This window comes from Oryx dammah, unplaced genomic scaffold, assembly GCF_014754425.2.
Source record: "Oryx dammah isolate SB20612 unplaced genomic scaffold, SCBI_Odam_1.1 HiC_scaffold_28, whole genome shotgun sequence".
NCBI classification, from domain to species: domain Eukaryota; kingdom Metazoa; phylum Chordata; class Mammalia; order Artiodactyla; family Bovidae; genus Oryx; species Oryx dammah.
The window spans coordinates 95,838,619-95,862,624 of record NW_024070212.1 but is presented as its reverse complement, the minus strand read 5'-3'; the positions used below and the strand labels follow the sequence as shown (position 1 = coordinate 95,862,624).

General features: G+C 38.5%; 1 protein-coding gene and 1 long non-coding RNA gene across 2 annotated transcripts; both read right to left on the bottom strand.

The window, feature by feature from the left end:
• Window positions 1-38: 38 nt before the first annotated feature.
• On the bottom strand, window positions 39-7,378 carry LOC120856177. Its single transcript, XR_005719403.1, has 3 exons — window positions 7,277-7,378; window positions 1,373-1,495; window positions 39-273 (listed from the first exon to the last, which is right to left on the bottom strand). It is a non-coding gene; the product is annotated as an uncharacterized LOC120856177 (long non-coding RNA).
• An 817-nt stretch (window positions 7,379-8,195) lies between these two features.
• LOC120856593 (selection and upkeep of intraepithelial T-cells protein 7-like) lies at window positions 8,196-12,695 on the bottom strand. Its single transcript, XM_040231946.1, has 4 exons — window positions 12,302-12,695; window positions 11,683-11,964; window positions 9,085-9,249; window positions 8,196-8,224 (listed from the first exon to the last, which is right to left on the bottom strand). Exons 1-4 carry the CDS (start codon window positions 12,693-12,695, stop codon window positions 8,196-8,198), a joined length of 870 nt encoding a protein of 289 aa, XP_040087880.1.
• Between the last annotated feature and the right edge of the window lie 11,311 nt (window positions 12,696-24,006).

Genomic DNA, 24,006 nt, shown 5'->3' with positions numbered 1-24,006 from the left:
TAAAAAAAAAAAAAACAAAAAACGAAGCTCATGGCATCTGGCTCCATCACTTCATGGCAAAAACAAGGGGGAAAGGTAGAAGCATTGACAGATTTTTTATTTCTATAGAAACTTTCATGGAGACATTGGCAGGGATTACACTGAAGTTGTATATGCTTGCAACAGAATTACTGAAGAATTTTTCTCATTTGTTCTGTCGTGGTTTTCATTTCTACAGTTGGTGGATTGTATCTCTGTCACTTTGTATAGTGTATTTATCTTGTTCTTTATGTCCTGTAAATTGGAGGTTAAAAGGGAGGTTTAATCTGATTCAGGTTTCTGAATATAACTATTTATTGTTAAATTAATATTTTATTGATAAAATTATTTTTCATATTTATTATTCATCTAATATTTTAGACATTGTCATTTCCATTTGGGGAAATTTTTTTCTTAGATAATTTTCATAGAGACTACAGTAATGGTACATTCTGTAAGTCCTTGACTAGTTTTCATTTTTACTTATGAGAAATTATTTGAAATGGACAAAATTGTAGGCTCAAAGCTCATTTTGCCCTCAGAATTCTATATACGTTATTGTTTCTTCTGACATCTAGTGATACACATTGAGTATCAATGTTCATTTAACATTATGAAAGAAATTATACTAAGAAAGCAATGATGATTACTCATGGCTTTTGAATTGCAATCTGATTACGGGAAATTTTGAAAGGAAGATCATTATCTGAGGTTTCTTGGCCTTCATTTATAACAGAAACAAAATTTTAGCAACAAAATCAGATACATCTCTAGCTTAATACATATTACTTGGGATTCTTTGGGTGAACAAAGATGGAGAAATGGTGAGATTTGTTCAAGAAAACAGGGTGAATAGAGTTAACGTTCAAGTAGTATCAAGTCTTTGTAACTTTCAGGGAATGGAATAATGTATAAGAGCAGGTTAAATTGATCTATGTGGAAAGCAATGTCATAAGATGTGCTCGGAGAGGCATGTATTTTGTTTTCTTGGGGCTGCTGGAGATAGAGATGTCAACCAAAAAATTGCCCACATATTACAAGAGAAGGGTAATAAGTCTGAGGAGCACAGCTATGATTCCGTGTGTTACTTGCCAAAAGAAAGGACAAAAGAAGCTTGAGTCACTCTTTGCTTGAACACTTGAAGGGCTATAACTTAACCTTAGTTATTAAGTAACCATAGTATGTTAATGTATAACTTGACAAAACATAGATTTGGGCCTTTGTCTTTTCTCTGGAAACAGGATGAACCTTGGGCTGAAAACCAGGTGGGAAGTGGGCCTTTTCAGGGAATGGAAAATAAATAGGTGCTGGAAAAATGATAGCCTCAGAGTCAAGACTTTCCCCACCCACTTACCTCTCAGCGTCATGCCTAAAACAATGATTAATAGACTGAAAAATGCCATTGGAAAAGCTATAACTATTGCCATATCCCACATCCAGTCATTGTACAAGGGAACCAAAGGATCTGAAATAGAAACTGAAAAAAAATTAGTTGAATTGTGAATTAGGGGGAGAGAATATTCATGAAATAACATTTAATATTACTTATACTGAGAATTTATTCTTTAGAAGTCATTGTCCTACCACTTAAAATGGATTAATTCAGTTAATCCTTACAATAAATATATAAAATAGATTCATTAACAGTCTTTTGTTATAATCTTTCTTATCAACTTTGAGTTGAGTTTATAAGATGAAACCTTTGGATGAACAGAATGGCTTTTGTGTTTGGGAGGAATGTGAATCTTTGGGAGCTAGTCTACTGTAGACAGAATGGGCCCCTAAAAGTATCTGTTTCCCAATACCTGGAACTTGTGAATATGTTACATTCCATGGAAATAGAGACATTGCAGAGGTAATTAAGGTTATGAACCTTAACATGGGGAGATTATTCAAGTTTATTCATGCAGATACAATATAGTTATATGAGTCCTTAAATCAGAGACTTTTTAAGACTGAAGTCAGAGAGATGCAGCAGAATGCAAGGTTCAGTTCAGTTCAGTTCATTTCAATCGCTCAGTCGTGTCCGACTCTTTGCGACCCCATGAATCGCAGCACGCCAGGCCTGCTGTCCATCACCAACTCCCGGAGTTCACTCAGACACACCCATAGAGTCAGTGATGCCATCTAGCCATCTCATCCTCTGTCGTCCCCTTCTCCTCCTGCCCCCAATCCCTCCCAGCATCAGAGTCTTTTCCAATGAGTCAACTCTTTGCATGAGGTGGCCAAAGTACTGGAGTTTCAGCTTTAGCATCATTCCTTCCAAAGAAATCCTAGGGCTGATCTCCTTCAGAATGGATGAAATGAACTTGACCCACCATTGCTGGAAGAGCCACATGGAAAGCATGTGAAGAAATCCAGGCAGGCTGCAGTCCTCAGGTTGACAGTTGATAAGGAAATGGGACCTCAGTCCCACAACTTTAAGGAACAAAAATTGGCCAAAAATCTAAATAAATTCGTGAGTGAGGCTCTATAAGTATAACCCATACTATGGCAAAATTCCTCTTCATCTTTGAAAAATGAAAGTGCAAGTCATTCAGTCGTGTCTGGCTCTTTGAGACCCCATGGACTGTATAGCCCATGGAATTCTCCAGGCCAGAATACTGGAGTGGGTAGCCTTTCCTTCCTCCAGGGGATCTTCCCAAGCCAGGGATCAAACCCAGGTTTCCCTCATTGCAGGCAGATTCTTTACCAGCTGAGCCACAAGGGAAGCCTTTCATCCTTGGGACCATGGAACAGAAAACCAATTGTTTACTCCTAAAATATAATGGTGCAGCAGGTATAGGAGAATATTTTAGCCATTCTCATTGAATTGTGAAGAAAATGAGAAGGAAAAAGTAGTCACTGTTCCCAAGTAATTTCAAGGTCAACTGGGAAAACTCCATTAGGTTTCAAGTCTTGAGGATAAACACATATGACTCATGACTCTAGCCTCTAGGCTTACAGCTCTGTTTTTGGAGACATTCTTCCTTCATGAAGGGTAGCACATGTGTGGAGGTGGTTTAGTCGCTAAATCATGTCCAGCTCTGGCGAACCCATAGACTATAGCCTGCCAGGCTCCTCTGTCCATGGGATTCTCTACACTGAAAAATAGATCCCAAAGATATTTAATATCTAATTACAAGCTGGAATAAAGGTTGCAGGGGAAATATCAACAACTTCAGATATGCAGATGATACCACTTTAATGGCAGAAAGGAAAGAGGAGCTAAAGAACCACTTGATGAAGGTGAAAGAAGAGAGTGAAAAAGCCTGCTTAAAACTCAACATTCAAAAACGAAGATCATGGCATCCGATCCCATCACTTCATGGCAAATAGATGGGGAAACAGTGGAAACAGTGACAGATTTTTTTCCTTGCATTCCAAAATCACTCAGATGGTGTCTGCAGCCACAAAATTAAAAGATGTTTGCTCCTTGGAAGAAAAGCTATGACCAACCTAGACAGCATATTAAAAAGCAGAGACATCACTTTGCAGACAAAGGTTCATAAGTCATAAGTCAAAGCTTATGGTTTTTCCACTAGTCATGTATGGATATGAGAGTTGGACCATAAAGAAGGTTGAGCACCAAAGAATTGATGCTGTTGAACTGTGGTATTGGAGGAGACTCTTGAGAGTCCCATGGACAAGGATATCAAACCAGTCAATCCTAAAGGAAATCAGTCCTGAATATCCACTGAAGGACTGATGCTGAAGTTGAAGCTCCAGTCCTTTGGCCACCTGAAGGAAAAGACCCTGATGGTGAGAAATATTGAGGGCAAGTGGAGAAGGGGACAACAGAGGATGAGATGGTTGGATGGCATCACCAACTCAATGGATATGTGTTTGAGCAAACTCTGGAAGTTAGTGAAGGGCAGGGAAGTCTGGCATGCTGCAGTCCATGGGGTCACAAAGAGTTGGACACAACTTGGTGACTGAAAAACAATAACCCATGGAACTCATGCATGGTACCTTATGTGATAAAAGAGTATTTAGAGATGTCATTAAGTTATGAATCTCAAGGTGGCAATTTTATCCTGGATTATCTGGGTGGGCCCAATTCAATCACAAGTACTCTTAGAGGCAAGCAGAAGCTTACTGTATACACAGAGGAGAAGGCAATGAGAAGACACAGCTGAGAGAGTTTTTAAATGTGTTTCTACCGTCTTTGAAAAATGTAGGAAATATTCCATTAACCAAGAAATGCAAATAGTGCAACTCTAGAAACTGTAAAAGGCAAGAAAATGGATTCTCCTTAGACCTTCTGAAGGAATTGCAGGTTTTGTGACATATTGGATTTAGCCCAGTGAAATCCATTGCAGACTTTTGACCTCCAGAATTTAAGATAATAAATATATGTTGTTTTAAGATACTAAATCTGTGGTAAGTTGGTACAGTGGCCATAGGAAAAACTTTTGTACTGCAAATAACATCATCAGGGGAATTCCCTGGTGGTCTAGTGGTTAGGACTTGGTGCTTTCTCTGCTGTAGGCCAAGGTTCAATCCCTTTTCAGGGAACTAAGACACCACAAGCTGTGTAGTATGACCACACACACACACACACACACACACACACACACACACAAAAGGGAAAAGAACACTTTTGGGAAGCAAAAGGATAACCTACAGAATATGGAAAGCAGAGGCAAGTCATATATCTGATAAAGACTGTGTATCCAGAATATATAAAGAAATACAACTCAACAGTTGAAAGACAAGTAACACAATTTAAAAATTGGCAAATGATTTAGACATTTATCCAAGGAAAATATGCAAATAGCTAATAAGTACAAGAAATCTCTTCAACATCTTTGCTTATTAGAGAATTGAAAATCAGAAATCATATAGAGCAATGCTTGAGCTCAACAAAAGAATATACATACCATATGGCTAATAGTGAAAGATATACAATAATAAGTGTTGGTGAGAATATGTAGAAATGGAACCCTCACACAGTGCTGGTGAGAATTTCAAATAGTAAAGCCAATTTGGAAAATATTTTAGCAGGTATAAAAAAATGTGAAACACAGAATTAATGTGATCCAGCAATTGCATTCCTAGGTGTATATCTAAGAGAAATGAAGACATATATCCACTCAAAATATTATTCTCAAATACTCATACTGGAAGTATTAATAATAATCAAAATTGGAAACAAACCAAGAAGCATGATTAACTGATGAGTGAATGAACAAAATATTCTATATTTATATGATGGAATACTATTCAGCAATAGAAAGGAATGAAGAATTGATACATATTAAAATATGAATAGACCTTTAAAACATACGCTAAGTGAAAGGAGTCAGTCAAAAATGAGTAAATATCATTTGATTCCACTTATATGAAATGCTCAGGAAGAGCAAATTAAAACCGAGATGAGATACCACTGAACACACTAGCTAAAATTAGAAAGATTGAGGGAAACCCAAGACAGAAAACATGAGGAATAAATGTCCTCTTATTCATTGCAGGTGATGTGTAAAATAGTACACACAGTTTAGTGGTTTCTTATAAAGTTAAAAGGAAGGAAAAGTTAAAAGTTGGAGAAGGAAATGGCAACCCACTCCAGTATTCTTGCCTGGAGAATCCCATGGACGGAGGAGCTTGGTGGGCTACAGTCCATGGGTCGCAAAGAGTTGGACATGACTGAGCGACTTCACTTTCATAAAGTTAAAAAATTCACCTAACACATGATTCTGTGTTGCTCAGTAGTAAAGAATCCGCCTGCCAAAGCAGCAGACATGGGTTCGATCCCTGGGTGGGGAAGAGATGGCCACCCGCTCCAGTAGTTTTGCCTGGAAAACCCCATTGAGAGAGGCGTCTGCTGGGCTAGACAGAGTCCATGGAATCAGAAAAGAGTAGAGCATGACTGAGAGACTAAACAACAACGTATGATCTAGTTTAATTGCTGAGTCTTTATTTAAAAGAAATTGCTGACCACAGCCAGGTGATCGTTAAACCTGAGCGGCGGGGGGGGGGACCTTTACAATCAGAAATAATTTATACTTCCTCGGGCAGCTCTTGTAAAGACTCAGGTGGTCTATACCCTAGTCTGTTGGCTCCTCATGTCTATTTCTACAGAATCCTCAGGAGTAAGTGTTCTGACTTAGTTCAAATTAACAAGTCCAGAGGAATTTTGGCTTAGGTCGACTATTTTTCTCAAACATCATATTCAAGTGCTTGGTTTGTTTGTACAAACATTAATTTTCCTCTTGGTAATAGAAAGTAGGGTCTTTCCATCCATTGATTTGGTAACTTCTGAGGCAAGTTTAGCAATTTTCAGTGGACAGGTTAGAAATATAGGACTGTGCATGTTGTGGTTCAAGGCTGCCTAGCCTGAGGAAGGGAGGAGAGGGAACCGAGAAAATTCTGCTAGTGACCACCCTAATTCTCTAAAATTCTCTTCTGTGGTTTGACAGGAATGCCTCCAGTAAAATAAAAGGTTTCTTTGCCTTGATTAGATGGCAATTATCTCGTACATACATATTCCTTAGACATCTCTAAATTAGGAACTGCTAAGTGCTAAAATCATTTTTTTGAATACCATTTTATTAATTGATCAATTTCACCTCTAAATGATGACCATATTTCATAATAGTCCAAGGAAAGAAAGTGAAAGTTGCTCAGTTGTGTCTGACTCTTTGCGACCCCATGGACTATACAGTCCATGGAATTCTCCAGGCCAGAATACTGGAGTGGGTAGCCTTTCCCTTATTCAGGGGATCTTCCCAACCCAGAAACTGAACTGGGGTCTCCTGCATTGCAGGTGGATTCTTTACCAGCTGAGCCACCAGAGAAGCCCAAGGAAAGAATCATAAGCTTCCTGAACCTGCATGTAGATTTAAGAGGTATATGTGAGCACTGCGATTGGATTCATGCTAACATTATATTTTCAAAGTAGACTCTAAGCCTCAAAGAGATAAGAAGCATTGACCTAGAGTCATGAATGCACACCAACAATGGCATAGTAAATCAGTGACTGGACCCAGTCATGTTTTCTGAAGCCAGAGGGTTTCTTATTCCTTATAGCAGAAGGAGTTATATCCTTAAGGGCAGTTGAAAACACTGGTGGCAGTCAAAGCAGCTTCAGTCTTTGATACCCACAATAATCAGTGTCAGAATTTGGTCCTCTGAGATGTCACCTAAACTGTTGATCTTCCTGGTTATGAGGAAAAAGTCATACAACTCTTGCTAAACAACACCAAGAAATCAGATATCCAGGGAAAGGAGATCTGTTAAGCTCTTAGTAGTAGTCACCATGATTAACCCCATTTACCTTGTCTCCGGAACTGCAGATACATAATGAGCATTCCAGGAAAGACTAAAAGACATGGTAATTGAATGACGCTTGAGCTCAACCAACCAGTGAAGTCATATAGGAACACTAGAACAGAGAGAGTTCGTATCAATCAAAGAGGAACGCAGGAATATGGGTTACCATTGACCTCAGAACCATTATGAGAAAAAGCATAGTCATTGCTTCATGCCCACTCAACCTAGGTAGGGCTAGGATGTGAGTTTACTTTGTGGGTGGTGGCTGACCCTAGTAAAACTGGACTTATGGACACAGCAGAACTAAGAGGAGTTTTTTTCCCTAATTCTCACCACCTAATCTAGCACTGAATTAGTCTCGGGGAACAGAACAGATGCCCTGGGATCTTCATTAGATTTCTGGAGTTCTGAGGATTGTGAGATTAGACAGATGGAGCAGCGAGACACTGAGGTGACTGAAAGAAGAAAACACACTTTAAACACCTCAGCTTTAATTTCCCTGTCAAGGGGCTTATTTCTACAAGTTTAACAGAGATAATTAAAATGTTTTACCATACATTTATTTTTTGATCTCTATCAACTTCCAGAAGGAAATAACCAGAAATAATGAGATACTCCTCAAAGCAGCTCAGTTGAAGTAAAATTATGACCTCAAGCCTTTAAAAGACTTTCCTGGGGAAGACAGAGAAGAGCCACTCATTGTGATGTAATTGGTAGAAATCATGGATCAATAGATTGTATTTCCAAAGTGAAGAAAATTCCCATGGTAACTATGGAATAGGCATGTTTCCTGAGTTTGTAACCTCCTCAGTCATTAAGGTGTGCAAGCAGAAACCTGTAACCAGTTACTGCAAATAATCATAATGACTAGAGCATGAGGATTGGAACCAGAGACTTCTGCCTTCCAGTCTTGGCTCTATCACTTACGAGCCATGATTTGTGACATTTTCATCTATAAAATGGTGACAATAAAAGCAAGCCTTTAGGATTAATTTAGGTGACTTTGGTAAAATGAATATTATTGATACAATGCCTAGCATAAGGTAGGCACCCAATAAATGTGGTACAGGGTTTTATGGATTAGGTAGGGAAATGGGTCCAATAGATTATATCTTCTTCTTTGACTCATCTCCTTTTAAATTATCTAGAGTCAATCGCTAGATTCACATGCCCCATCTAGCAGCTTACACAACTATATAGAATCTATTTTGCCCAGACATACGTTGGGAAAAGAATTGTTTTTAAAATTGTTCTATGTCTTTTTACCTAATAGATCACCATCATTCAGTGATATGCTCACTCAGAAGGATGATACATTCATTCAGTTTAACCACAAAACCAGATGGAAGAGTCTCGTTGTAAAGGACTTGTTGGTTTAGAGACCTATCTCTTTTTTATGTTGACATTATTTAAGTTCTAAAAGGGAGGTGGTATCTTGAAAGTTAATGAGAATCTATATACACAAAAAGACTATCATCAAATTAAGTGTATTCTAGAGGTAGACTCATAGGATTCATCCATCACAAAGTGATTTTGCATGAGGCAGAGGCTGGATTCACTTCATGTTGATTGAATATTTACTTAAGAGAGAAAGCACTTCCCTTGAGGGCATAGAACTAACTGTGGGTCTGAACAACTCAGGAAACATCTATACTGACCTTGTTCCTAAAAGAGCATTGTCCTGGGAAGTTCCTAATTAAGAGATGTGAAGTTCAACATTTCTAAAGTGAGAAACAAGCCCTAAATCTTGCTATGATTGGCATTCATCGACAAATGTTGTACAGCTTTGCCTAAACACCCCATGTGACTTACACATCACTTTAGGAGAGATTCTCTTAATGACTCCACGCTGGTTGCAGCAGTTATCTCCTTTTGTGAAACATTGACAACAAAGGAGCACAATAGCCAAAAACAATATCACAAACAGAAGCAATACAGAGAATGTCATCCAAATGTGATTTGGGTAAAACAGGTCGTCTGAAAGAAAGCGCAGAGCCATATGAAGATCAATAAAACCACAACATGGAGCACCATTGGATTAGGAATTTTGCTGCTAATAAAGCAAGATTCTCTTTCAGGTCTTGTTTTTTCTTTACTTTTTTGTATGTGGGTGGGGGCTAAAGTTCAGTGGAGCTGTTTTAGTGGCAAATGCAGAGCCTGGATTTGAGTTTGTTTGGGGGATAGAATTTAACTTGAGGCTATAGTTGATAGAAGGAAGTCTCTCTCTCTCTCTTTCTCCCCCTCCCTCACTCTCACTCTCATTTCTGATTAACAATTCCACTGCAAATGCTTCCTAATTATAAAGGAAACAATCAAGCAGAATCCTGTACACCCTGCTTGTGGTTGAGAAGCTCAGTGGCTATAAGACAGCCTCAAAACTGTCTCTAGTGAGTTCTTAGGGTGTAAAGATAATGGAGACAAACGGATATTTCTTTACTTTTATGATCTGCACTTCTTGATAAGGTCTCTTTAATACTAGGGTTAATGGTATATCCCTTAAAAATGTTTATTGTTTCACTTTTAACCTTTGACTTCTAACCTATATGTAATTTATTTCTGCATATAATTATATGTATGAGTCTTTTTCTTCCAGAAATATAGACAGTTATTCCAATATCTTACAGGAACTTTTTCATTTTTTTCAATGCACTAAACTTTATACTTCATAATTTGTTATACTGTTTTTTTATGATTTGAATCTCTTTTTGCCCTTCTTAGTTTTTAGCATTGATACAATGGCCTACTCCTGTGATGGTACATAATATGCTATGGTTGGAAATCACCACAAACTGTTTAACATTTATTCACAATTACTTTATTATAGTCAGTTTTTAATCTGATAAAGGAAATTCTTCTTCATCTTTAAAATTATTTTGCCATTTACAGATATTCATTTTTCCATACTAACTTCAAACTTACCTTATCCAACATATTTTTAAGGACTTCCAAGGGATTTCTATCTGGAATGTCTTTAAATAAATAATTATAATAATTTTAGTTTATTTTTGTCTTCAAGGAGGTGAATATTCCTGTTAAAAACTGACTATTCCTCCACAAATATTTATCTCTTTTTGAGGTCTTTTAGGCAGAATATGTGCTATATTTCATAGTTCTGCATTTACCTTGTGATGAAATTTTGTGGCTAATGTTAAGCACATGTTACTTTTTCCAGATTTTCCTTGGGATTGAGCTTATTATTATTAGTCCTTGTTCTCGTTCCCAATTAACACCCATAAATATATGGCTTTTGGTTGCATATTTACCACATATTTGATATTTTTTAATATTAGCAACAGCATTTGGGGGGCTAGTTTTTCAGGGAAAATAACGCTTACCTTGCAGTGTTTTTGTAGATTTTATATTTATTTTATGTTAAATTTTAATCTGTATGAATATGTGTGAATTGGATAAAAGTCTGAGAGCTGTATTTATTATATGGGATGTGAAAAGTTGTAACAAGATTGTTCACACAGCCTATTAAAGCCATTTTTTTCAAAATTATTATTACATGATTCAACTTTAAATATTAATTTAATTGCTTATGATACAGTTTTTTCTCAAATATTATGTTTATGTTATAGCCTATTCCAATTTGAATCTTATCTGAAACTAATAATTGAATATATATGCACGCGTGCATGCATGCTCAGTCATGTCTGACTCTCTGCTACCCCAGGAACTGTGGCCCACCAGGCTCCTCTGTCCCTGGGATTTCCCAGGCAAGAACACTTGAGTGAGTTGCCGTTTCCTGCCCCAGGGCCTCGTCCTGAACCAGGGGTCACACATCGCCTGCGTTTCCTGCACTGGCAGGTGGATTCTTTACCACCTGGGAAGCCCAGATATATCTATATAATGTCACTAGTCTGAATAAGAAACAACGACCTTTAGTGAAACAATAAGAAACACTTGAAAGATTTAGAACAGGTTCTGAAGAAAATTCTTCTTTACCACTGATAAGAGAGATCAAAACAAATGCTTCTAAATATTTATTTTTGCCTGCTGTGCTTATGTGTCTTCCTCCTGCCTCTCTCCCTATTCCTACTCAGTTAATTTGCAGATTTCTCTTAGTCATCTAAAGGACATCTAAAAGGTGAATGCTCCACAATTCAGTTCTAGGAACCTGGTTTTTAATTTTTTCTATCCTTATTCACTTTGTATCTGTCCAATTCCATTGTTTTAAATATTCTTCTTAAAGACATTCACATATGTCTCAAGCCTGGTGTCCTCCACAGAACTTTAAACTCACTGTCTAACTCCCAGTTGATATTTCCTTTGCAAGTCTTATCTCTAAGATAGGCTCATTTCACAAACTTCCCCATCTCAGGAGATGAAAACATTTTTTCATGACTCAAATTATCCTATTAATTTTTCTTTATGTTGATATATTGACAACGAAACTCTGACAAATACCAGCCAGGATGATATTTGTTCGTTTCTCTTCACCTGTTAGAGGATTGCGAATGTAGCAAGTCACGTTGCCCCATGACTGGTTTCTAAGGACAAGAGTCATCTTCATGTGAAACAACCTGGCTCCATCCTGTGAATAGGATTTTGATGAATGTGGAACTCCCTCTCCTCTGCTGTCTCTGTACCCCATCCGGGGCTTTGGGAACCACCCTCCTGAGTTACAGTCCACCACGAGTCTCTCAGTGCCAGGAGCCTGAACATGGATTTGTGTTTCCAAGCCTAATGCTGGGGAAAATGGGACAGAAAGATCAAGAGAGTTGTTGCTTTGAGGTTGGATTGGAAATCTGAAAAGAGTCCCATTAACATTGTGATCTTCAACAGAAGAAGAGGCAATACTCAAATGCACATCCAAATTACAAATTAGGCAAATTCTGATCACTCTGCATTGTCTGTCCACTATATAATATATTCTTGCATTAGATAAGTAGATTTTTCTTATTATAGTATTTGAAACATGTTTGAAAATGTGAAAAAATAAAAAGAAACATTGATTTATTTTCATATATTTCAGCTTAAAGAGTCACAAGGGCATTGGTATGCAACATTCCGCCATGAAACTTACCTGCTCTGCTCAGATTCATGCTGGCCACATCATTGATGCCATTACCTTTAAATGAACACCGATATGATCCATCATCAGAAACACTGATGTTACGAAGCCTGAGAGTCACCTTGCCCTGTCTAACGGTCTCTTTCACAAACTCTGTGAGGTTTACATATTCTGGGGCAGCGTCTCCATTCACTTCATGGCCATCCCTGTACAGGTGAACAAGTTTGGAATTGTCCCCTCTGAACCAGCGCACCTCCATGCGCTCTGCACTTCGTGGTGGGGACAACTCGCAGCTGAGCTCAGCGTGTCCTCCTACTGTAGCCACCAAGTGTCTCGCGGGAATGGTTACTGTCCAGTTTTTTTTTTTTTTTTTTTTTGTGGAAGCAGATAGAAAACCAGGATACATGTGAGGCCAACAACTTCTTTGTTGCTATACATTGTAGGATACACTGAGTTCTTATCATCTGACCTGGCCATTCTAAATGTCCAGCTATGACTATATCCCTTTCTAAACATCTCACTACAAAAAAATCAACTAGACACAGAAGAAATATGTAATGAAGGAAATGAGAGGCAAAACGCTATGAAATATACAAGAATAAAAATTCATTACTTTAAATGTAAATGGACTAAACTCTCCAATCATCAGACAGAGTTGGGAGAAGGGATAAAAACGCATGATACAACTAGGTATTGTCTGCAAAAGACTCACTTTAAATCCAAAGACTTGAATAAGTTGAAAGTAAAAGGATAGAAAAAGTTATTCAATGTAAATAGTAACCAAAACAGAACATGCCTTGCTATAGTAATATCATGCAAAATAGGCTTTTTCTCCAGCTTTATTGAAGAATAATTGACAAAAATCAGTCCTAAATATTCATTGGAAGGACTGATGCTAAAGCTGAAGTTCCAATATGCTGGCCACCTGATACGAAGAGTCAACTCATTAGAAAAGACCCCAATGCTGGGAAAGATTGCAGGCAGGAGGAGAAGGGGACAACAGAGGATGAGATGGTTGGATGGCATCACCAACTTGATGGACGTGAGTTTGAGCAAAGGAGGAGTTGGTGATGGACAGGGAGGCCTGGCATGCTACAGTCCATGGGGTTGCAAAGAGCTGGACATGACTGAGTGACTGAACTGAACTAACAAAAAACTGTATATTTAAAGTGTACAGTTCTCAGTCATTATTGTTTCAAATATTTCTTCTATTTCTCTCTTTCTTTTCATACTATCATTCCATTTTATTTTTTTAGTTGTCCCACATTTTTTAGATTTTTCTCTTCCTTTTTTTTTTAACTCTTTCTCTGGTTTTCAATTTTGAAAGTTCTGCTGATAATCCTCAGGCTCAAAGATCCTTTCCTTGGCCATGTCCAGGCTACCAATGAGCCCACGAAAGGAATTCTTCATTTCTGTTACAGTGTTTTTAATCCCTATGACTTCTTTCTGATTTTTTCTTAGAATTTACATCTCTTTGCTTGCATTGCTTATCTGTTGCTGCTTGTCATCTACTTCTCCATTAGGATCTTTAGCATATTAGCCACAGTTGTTTTCGATTTCTAGTCTGACAGTTCTAACAATCCTGCCATATCAATTTCTGATTTGGATACTTTGCTCTACCCCTTCCACCTTGTGTTTTGCCTTTTAGTATGCTTTGTAGTTTTTTGTTGGAAGCCACACATAATGTACCAGGAAAAAAACAAAACTCCGATTAAAGGCATTTAGTGAGTTAGTGGTACAGTGCAGGAGGAGGGGAGATAGTCTTTAGCTCTGTGATTAGATTTCAGTCTTTTAGTGAGCCTGTGTTCTTGACTATGAAACTTCATAAGTGCTTCTCAGTTGCATCCCTCCTTGCTGCGTGTGTGTGCTCAGTCCCTTCAGTCCTGTCTGACTCGTTGCAACCCCTTGGACCTCAGCCTGCTAGGCTCCTCTATCCATAGTATTGTCCCAGCAAGAATGCTGAAGAGGGTTGCCATGGCCCCCACCAGGGGGGATGGATCAAACTAATTTCTCCTGTGTCTCCTGGACTGCAGGCAGATTTTTTACTCATGAGCCACCAGGGAAACCATATCCCTCCTTAATGGGACACAAAGGATACAGCAGACAGGAGTTGGATGTTTTCCTGCCCCCAGGTAAGTTAGACTCTGAGAAAATACCAATAGGTTAGGTTCTGGTAAAATATTGTCTCTTGAGGGCAGGCCTTGCTAAGAAGAGCATATTTCAAAGTAGTTGTTCTTCCCCTCCTCCTGCTAAAAACACAATGGCATTTCCTCCAATATTCCCTGTGAGAGCCTAGTAAAAACCATGGAGATAAAACTCACAAAAGTGAGCTTTCTCATGATTGGGACCTCTTGGGGTTTTTAACTTTCAGACTTGTCCACACTGAGCCTGAAAGTGAAAGTGAAGTCGCTCAGTTGTGTCTGACTCTTTGTGACCCTTTGGACTTGTAGCCCACCAGGCTCCTCCGTCCATGGGATTTTCCAGGCAAGAATACTGGAGTGGGTTGCCATTTCCTTCTCCAGGAGATCTTCCCAACCCAGGGACTGAACCTGGGTCTCTGGCATTGCAGGCAGATGCTTTTACCATCTGAGCCACCAGGCTTCCCTGATAGCTCAGTTAGTAAAAAATCTACCTGCAATGCAGGAGATGCTGTTTTGATTTCTGGGTCAGGAAGATCCCCTGGAGAAGGGATAGGCTATGCACTCCACTATTCCTGGGCTTCCCTTGTGGCTCAACTGGTCAAGAATCCACCTGCAATGTGGGAGACCTGGGTTTGATCCCTGGGTTGGGACGATCCCTTAGAGAAGGAAACTGCTACCCACTCCAGTATTCTGGCCTGGAGAATTCCATAGACTGTGTAGTCCACGGGGTTGCAAAGAGTTGGACACGATGAGTGACTTTTACTTCAGTATCCGCTTATGTATTTCCCTAATTTGGGAAGGAGCAATTTGTTCTATTACCTCAATTCTCTGTTGGATCTAGGAAGAGTTGTTGACCTTCAGTTTTTTCAGTTTTTTACTTGATAGTAGGCCATAGTAATGACTTCCAAGCTCCTTACATTAGAATGGACACTATATACCTGCCCTAGGTTCTTTCCACAGCTGTGACTCAGTAAGAAGAGAGTGGACGCTCTTACCTGAAGTTGATATCATCACCTGTAGAAGAAGAAAGCTCACACAGGACCCAGAAAAAGAAGAGGATTTAAGCTTCCTCATGCCTGGAAAAAGAGACAAGTAGAAAGTCATAGACTGAGATATGAGGCCGGAAATGTCAGGATACTCAAAATTAAATCAAGATCATCAACAGGTCCAGCTTGGGACTCTCCTTTCAGAGTATAACCCCTCTCAGTATTCAGTAAAATGTCTGAATTTTGCCATGTCTCCCCACTTGGTTCTTATCAGCAGAGGCCTTCTTAATCGCTCTTTCCCATGAATTCACACTCTGCTTTTTCTCTCTTTCACTTTATGACCTAACTGACTAAATGAGCATTTTCTATGGCACATGTAACAAATGGAGCCAAAAAAAATATCCTAAGTGAATAAATCAGGGGAGGGAATAAAAAATGGCAAACACAAAAGCAAGAATTCTTAAATATGCGTGATAAAATAAGGAGAATGTTTTGGATTCATGTCCTTGAACAATTAAGATGAGATCAAATTATGGTGGCACTAAAATAGCTTGTCAACAATTTTATATGTTAATTATAAAAAAGAAATAGTGCTGATATGTTAGCTAGGTATCTTGTATTTTATCTGGCAACCCTCCTATAACTCATAGTCAGAAACATGTAGTTGGATTATGAAGTCAGTAAGTAAAAAAACAAACAAACATGAGAGGATAACAAGAAAAAAAAGGGGTTCAAATATTTATATATCTTTAAGGGAAATGTAAGGCTGTATTCACATCATAGCTGTGTGCTAAAAAATTGAGTTAAGAGCTAAAGGAAGAAGTTCCTCTGGTCATGGGAAACAAAATCTGTCTACTATTGAAACTAAACAAAATTTATCTACTGTTGAAATAAAAAATAAGAAAGTCCTATTTGGCCTTTATAAAGCCCATGTGAAAATATTTAAAGTAATTGTGCTTTAAATTTTATTATTGTACATATCTGATAGATATGACAAATGATTATCAGCCATGCTAATCTTTAAACAATTCACATCAATGGACAAAAGTAGGCAACTGGTTGGCATGACACCCAGAAAAACAGATTACAATTTCCAAAGGAATGTAATCTCTAAATGACTCATAGTTATTTTGGTATCTCCCTCTACTACCTCTCATTCCTATTTAGAATCATTAACTTAAAATTTGAATTTATGAAAGATAAATAGTCATTTTTAAAAGCAAGCTATGAAAGAAATAAAGGCACATGTTCAGACTTATGACAAATGTTCATGGTATTTTTATTTGTAATACTCAATAGCTGAAAATAGCTCAAAATTTTACATACAGATAAATGGATAAGCAAGTTGTGATATGTCCATATGATGTAATTAACTCAGTAATAAAAAGGGATGAATCATTTTTACACGTGTTTGAATTTTGAAAGGATAGTGCTGAGTTAAAGAAACCAGACAGAAAATTATACACATTATTCATTTAAAAAGTATTCAGTTTATTATATTTCAATTATTCCTCATTAAATTTTTTAATCTACTTTAAGAAATACAATTAAAACACTAGTAATACTCTTTTATGGGGTACTTATATATACCACATATACTTAAGGAAAGGATTTTGGTCACTGGGGATACCTACCATAGCATCTAAAGCATTGGCATCGCTGTAAGCTTTTTTGATGTCTTTAAAAACAGAGGCTAGGGAAGGGGTTCCATTTCTGGGACCCAGGGAAGATAGGACTGGTCTTTAATTTTCGGCAGTCAAAAAATGAAATATGAAAGCAGATCTTCCTTTTTTTTTTTTTTTAAGCTGCCCTGAATCTTCACTGTGGTTCATGGGTTTTATTTGCCCCATAGCATGTGGAATCTTAGTTCCCTGACCAGGGGTGGAACTGTATCCCCTGCAGTGGAAGGCAGATTCATAACCACTGGACCACTAGGGAAGTCCCCTAGATCTTCTCTTTTGAAACACTTCACTGTCTGTTACTTTTCTAAATCCACAAGTATCACTAGTCTCTGATGAAAGATTGGGAAAATACTGCACAATTAGAGCTAAAAGAACCCCTAACACCATGTTTAAGGAGGTGGAATATAGCCTTACCCCTATCTATCTTTCACAATCTGGTCACTAACTTGAGCTCTGGAATCCAGAAGAAATTTCTTCCTAGGTTCTTCATTAAGTTGTCTCAGTGTCCAAGAGTGAATCAGCCATGCTGCTGTACTGATAGTTGGTAAGAGAAACTACAAAGTGGGTCCTGTGTACCAGAGCGTCCACCTATTGCCTGCCAGCTGAACTTGATTTTATTCTAAATTGAAATCAATATCCTTTAATAGAGACAACAGCAAGGTGCCTGTTGTCTGTATTATAAAATCTCAAAACCACTTGCAGCTGCACCTTGCATCACCTGAGAGAACTCATGTGATCTTTGCAAGAGACGTGTATTGACATGACATGCCTTAGCCTGAAATGACATCTGAGCTCATCAGTCTTTATGTGTATTCTCCTGGATTTTCCCTTTACATCATGAGAATTCTGGGAAAATCTTAAGGGGAATTCTTTCTCTTATTAACAGACATATGCCATGCAAGTTACCTACATAAGCACAATTTAAAATTTCCTCTTACTCATCCAGCCCTACTGAATACTGTCTATTCTTCCCTACAACTGTTCTGTTTTCCTGCTGAAAACCATATTGCATTCAATTTAGACAAGGGCACAGGACAAACAGTGGAAAAATAATTTTCAAAGCTGTTTTTAGTAATGAAACAATGGAATTTTTAAATTAAGAGGAGCCTAGAGAAAGCTTAGACAGTCTGTGCTAGAAATTATCTGGTCCATAGGGGACTTTAATGATAGTGTTCTAAAAAGTACATGAACCTAGGTCACTAGTGCCACAAAGTACAGCTATACAATGAGGCTTATGAAGGACAGAAATTACAAGCTGATACAGGACCATGGACTAACCTCTAATTCTCCCTCTTTCATCGAAAGCTGTTCTGAGGCCAGGCACTGATGAACTGAAGGCAGCATGGATAGCGTTCCTCCTGTAACCCTCTGCTGTAATGCTCTACTTCTAAGACATGAGAAGTAGGAAGCATTCACGTGACTTTAGTCTTATATGCATGCTAAGTTGCTTCAGTCATGTCCGACTCTGTGGGACGCTATGGACTGTAGTCTGCTAGGCTTCTCTGTCCATGGCATTCTCCAGGCAAGAATACTGAAGTGGGGGGGGCGTGCCCTCCTCCAGGGAATCTTCCTGACCCAGGGGTCAAACCCAAGTCTGTAATAAGTCTGTGAATATGTCCTACAATAGCAGGTGGGTTTTTTTGTTTTTGTTTTTGTTTTTGTTTTACCACTAGTGCCACCTGGGAAGTACTGACTAGTTTTAGCCTGCTTTCTTGAGCTAACTCAGACCTTTTGAACCATTTCTGCTGAGCTACCAAAAGGAAGGTTTGGAAATGAGGGCCATCTAGACTTTTTCCTCTATATCTCTGACACTTGGAGGTTCAGTAAATATTTCTTCCCACTGTGTACACAGACTGGACTAATCTGTTTTTGGACCAGAGGAAAGTTTCACAAGGATTCAAAATTTGCTATTCTTTCATCCACGTAAACTTTAGGATTACCTAATAATTTTCAGTTAAAAAAACACTATTGGGATTTTGATTAAAGATAATTGACATATTAAGACTTCTGATCAATGATTATGGGTATTGCTCAACTTATTTGAGTCATTTTTATCTGATTACTAGCAAATGTAATAATCTTTTTGTTAGACATTAGGGGATTTCCCTTTGTGGAAAACACATAATAAAATTTTCTCTTAGATGAAGATCCTGGGAAACTGTCTCTAAAATGTGGAATTGGATATAGGAAGTTTAATTGGAGTATATACTTGGGATCAACACCAACAGTCAAGTGAGTGAAGTAGGATTTAGCAAGAACAGTTGTTGAACTGTGATGAAGCAACAATGAAGGTTGGTACCACAGGAAGTTGGGATGGTCCATTAGGGTTGCTCTATCATGAGGTGGGGTTGGGAGCTGTAGACCCTCATACGACTACAAGGACAGTCATTGGTACAGACTTTCCTTGTGCCTGAAGAGGATGCGTGACCTGTGACAAGGAAGCTTTGGTTTGCTTTGGTTGAGGACAACTCCAATGAAGGCACTTAGCAGAGAAACTGTAGTCACTGGCAACTTGGGAATTGCTGACTCAGTCTTGAAGGGAGATCTGGAGGGGCTACCAGAGCATCTGCTATATACCACCCCATGCACTGCTTGACCCATGTGCATTCAGTAGTAAATTAATCTAGAAGGCTGCATGCTGTCTTTTCCTAGTGAGCTTACAGCTGATCTTAGGGCCACAACTAACACCATCTCCCTCTTCTACTGCTTATTCTAGATTCCTCAACCTTTCAGCTGTTCTTCTCACAGCATCTCTGTGAGCCTATGTAGCTCAACTAATAATGAGCTTCTGATCCCTGAGATATGTAAGACCTTTATTACCACAACCTTCTCAAGTGATGAATGTTACATTTTACCATTTGCTATCAATATTTGACAACTTGGGTGTCAAGCAGCAAGAAGGAACTTTTGGAGGTCATGGAAAGGTTCTATACCTTGAATGTGGTCATGACTACAAGATAGAGATTTCTAAAAATGCCTCACACTGTATTTTAAAAAGGTGCATTTGCTGTATATAAATGGTATTTCAATAAAACTTTTTAAATTGAGAAATGGAGTAACAGATGAAGCTCTAATGGATTATCTGGCTGCCAGACTATGTAAATTATATACTAAGAACCTTAAGTGTTTGTTGAAATGACTCAGAAGACTTAGTTTATTAAAAATGGCTTTATTACAAAGGACATAATCCAGTAACAACAGAAGGACGTACACTGAAAAGAGTTTGGAATTCCCAGAAGTGGGCTTCTTGGTCTACCTGAAGGGTAGCCTCACACAGAACATGCATTGCCTCCAGATCTCAGATCACCACTGTGTTTGGTGAAGCATTCCAGGGCTAGAAAGCCCCAAATCTACCTATGGTGGGGGTCCCATATTGAACTGTTCACATAAATCTATTCCAGCTATGTGACTAGACTTAGGCTTTGAACCCTGACATTACCTACTCCCTGCCCCCACCAAAATCTGGTGCTAATCTTAAATAAGATTATCATTCCTAAGCAATGAAGACAGACTGATGCTTCTTGCTTTGTAACAACTTACAGACCCATGGTTTCAGAACACCATTTATCTTTAGTTGATAGATTTTACATTATTTACCAAGGGTCAATAGCTCTAGAGATAAGTATTCAGTCAATCCAGACCAGCTGAGATTAACTGATGCTGTAAACAAACACAGTCTTCCCTCCCTCTGTTGTATACCTCTTCCTGACGATAAGCATAAATTGCCCCTGTCAAGATAGTGGCAACTTTCCTCACCTGCTATTTACTTGGCCTGAGAAACCCAAACATTGGGTGGAACTTCTGATTCCGGCTATGATGAAGTAACAAAAATAGGACCTAAGATTAATAAACAACGATTAAACAAGAAAAATAAATAAAATACATGAAATAAATTTTAAGAAATGGATTTTTTTTATTGTGGAAACAGGCACAATAAAATCAATGAGGCAAGTTCTAAATCATCTAGGCTTCTGGGAGGCAAGATTTGATTACAGTTAGAGGAACAGAGAAAAGAAACAAAAGGCCTGGCTGAGTTGAGAAGATATAATAGATTTCAGGAAGGTAAGGTGGAAGGAAAAAGTAAGGATGAATTCCAGGAAGAAGGGATCCATGAAGGAAAAGAGCTACTGAAATCTTCAGTTAAAGCACCTTGAAAATTTCTGATTATTAAATAGTGCATGTATAAAGTAAAACACCACAAAACTGGGCAAAGGATGATTAATATTGCCTTACTACCAACACCAAAGGCACTACAAGAAAATTGCAGACCAAAATCCACTGTGAAAACTGATTCAAAAATCCTCAATACAATACTAGTCAATAGAGGCCAATAGCATATTAAATCCTATTAAATCCATATTAATCCTACATGATCAAGTAGGATTTATTCTTAGATTAAAGGGATGGTTCAATACAAAAAAATTGATCTAAATAATATACCATATTAACAAAATGAAAGGAGAAAAACCACACGATCATCTCAATTGCTACAGAAGAAATATACAACAAAATTCAAAATCCTCACATGATATAAAAAAACAACTAGAAAAAGAAGAAAACTGTCTCAACATAAAATATATGAAAACCCACAGTGAACATCATTCAGTTCAGTTCAGTTCAGTCACTCAGTCGTGTCCGACTCTTTGTGACCCCATGAATCGCAGCACGCCAGGCCTCCCTGTCCATCACCAACTCCCGGAGTTCACTCAGACTCACATCCATCGAGTCAGTGATGCCATCCAGCCATTTCATCCTCTGTCGTCCCCTTCTCCTCCTGCCCCCAATCCCTCCCAGCATCAGAGTCTTTTCCAATGAGTCAGCTCTTCTCATGAGGTGGCCAAAGCACTGGAGTTTCATATTCAGTGGTAAAAGATGGAAAACCTTTCCTCTAACATCAGGAACAAGGTAAGGATGTCTTTGGGACTTCTGTAAAATGGTAGATCAGCAGTAAAATAATCTGCTTGCCAATTTGGGAGACATGTATTCAATCCCTGGGTTGGGAAGTTCCCCTGGAGAGGGAAGTGGCAACCCTACTCCAGTGTTCTTGCCTGGGAAGCCACATAGGCAGAGGAGCTTGGTGCGCTTCTGTACTGGCAGATGTATTCTTTACCAGTGTGTAATCTGGGAAACCTGTGTATATACCACTTACATCTTTTGTCTATTGATGGATACTTGGATTGTTTCCAAATCTTCAGCATAGTGCCTAGTTCACAATGTAGTATTGTGCTCTTCAAATTTTGTTGAAAGGATAGACCTCATGTTAAGTTGTCTGACCACAAACACACTCACACAAAATTAAACATAAAACAAAGGGACACAGAGAAACTTTGGGAAGTACTGGATACGTCTGTTACCTTGATTGTGGTGATGGAATCACAGGGGTTGGGGTTTGTTTGAACTCATCAAATTGTACTCATTAAATATGTTCAGTTCTTTGTATGTCAATTAGACTTCATTAAAGCTCTTTTAAAAAAGAAAAAGAGTTAATGATTAAAGTACAAGTGCTCTTTCTCCTAAGCTATTGACAGAAATGTTGCCTCTCAATACTGACAAAGATTCTTTGCTTGATCTAACATTAGTCAGGGTCATGAGGCTTTCCTAGGCCCATCTGTGCACTTCCTTATAAAATTTCATTTTACCAGGAACCTTGCTAAATCAGTTTAACCAGAATCCCCACACCTCCCTCATTATCCAATAGCCTCAATGTCTGACCAGGTTCCTCATCCCCCACCATTACCTGTATCATGCCTGATCACCTTGACCTGTCTTCATTCAGCAAAAATCCCTTGTCAGATTTCCCCTTACTCCTGATGTTTCCTCTTAGTGCTTTTGTTCTCTGATTTCCACCCTGCTGCTTGGCAATAAGTTCCCACTTGCCCCTGCTGAATTTGGAGTTGAGCCCAATCTTTCTCCCCCACTGTAAAATTCCATTCCACCCTACTTGATGGTCCTGCAGAAAGAATGTATCACCATCTTTAACAAGTATCATTCAATAGTTTTGGTACCATGGTGGCTCCCTTGGAGAGAGAGTTTGGGGCTTAATCCTAGTGGTCTTCAATATTTTGTTCACATAGCCTCTAAAAGGATTTAAGTAATTCTGTAATCCCTTGAGAGCATCCTAGGTGGTTCAGCAGTAAAGGATCGGCCTGCCAGTTCTTTGGCAAAGGCAGCAGATGATCTAACCAGTTTAGATGTTGCTGTAAAAGTATTTTTAAGATATGATTAACATTTAAATCAGTAAGCTTAAAGAAAAGAAGACTACCCTCCACAGTGTGAGTAGGCCTTATTCAATCAGTCGAAGACCTTAAGAACTAAAACTAAGATTTCCCAAAGAAGAAAAAATCTGGCTCATTGCTGTAATCTAAAAACCCTGCTTCTGTTTCCAGTTTGCAGAACTATCCAGCAGATTTTGGACTCAAGACAGCAATGTCAGCTCTTCCTCAGATCTCTAGCCTGCTGGTTTGCCTCACAGATTTTGAACTTGCCAGTCTCCACAGCAATCTCCTGACTCAGTTCCTCTAGTATATATATTTATACACAGATATTCATATATATGTGTATTATATATATGATAAACTAATTCAGTTCAGTTCAGTTCAGGCGCTCACTCGTGTCCGACTCTTTGTGACCCATGAATTGCAGCACGCCAGGCCTCCCTGTCCATCACCAACTCTCGGAGTTCACTCAAACGCACGTCCATCGAGTCGGTGATGTCATCCAGCCATCTCATCCTATCAAAAATGGAAATTAATATAATTACCTCTCCCTGACCCAAATGATAGAATTCCTTAAAATCGCTGAGCCCAAAGCTAAAATCCTAAAAATAACCTTGCTTCATTTGCTAAATTAGCAGTTTCTCTCTCTATTAGTCATTTGGAGACCTGAGTTTGATATCTTTTATTATATTT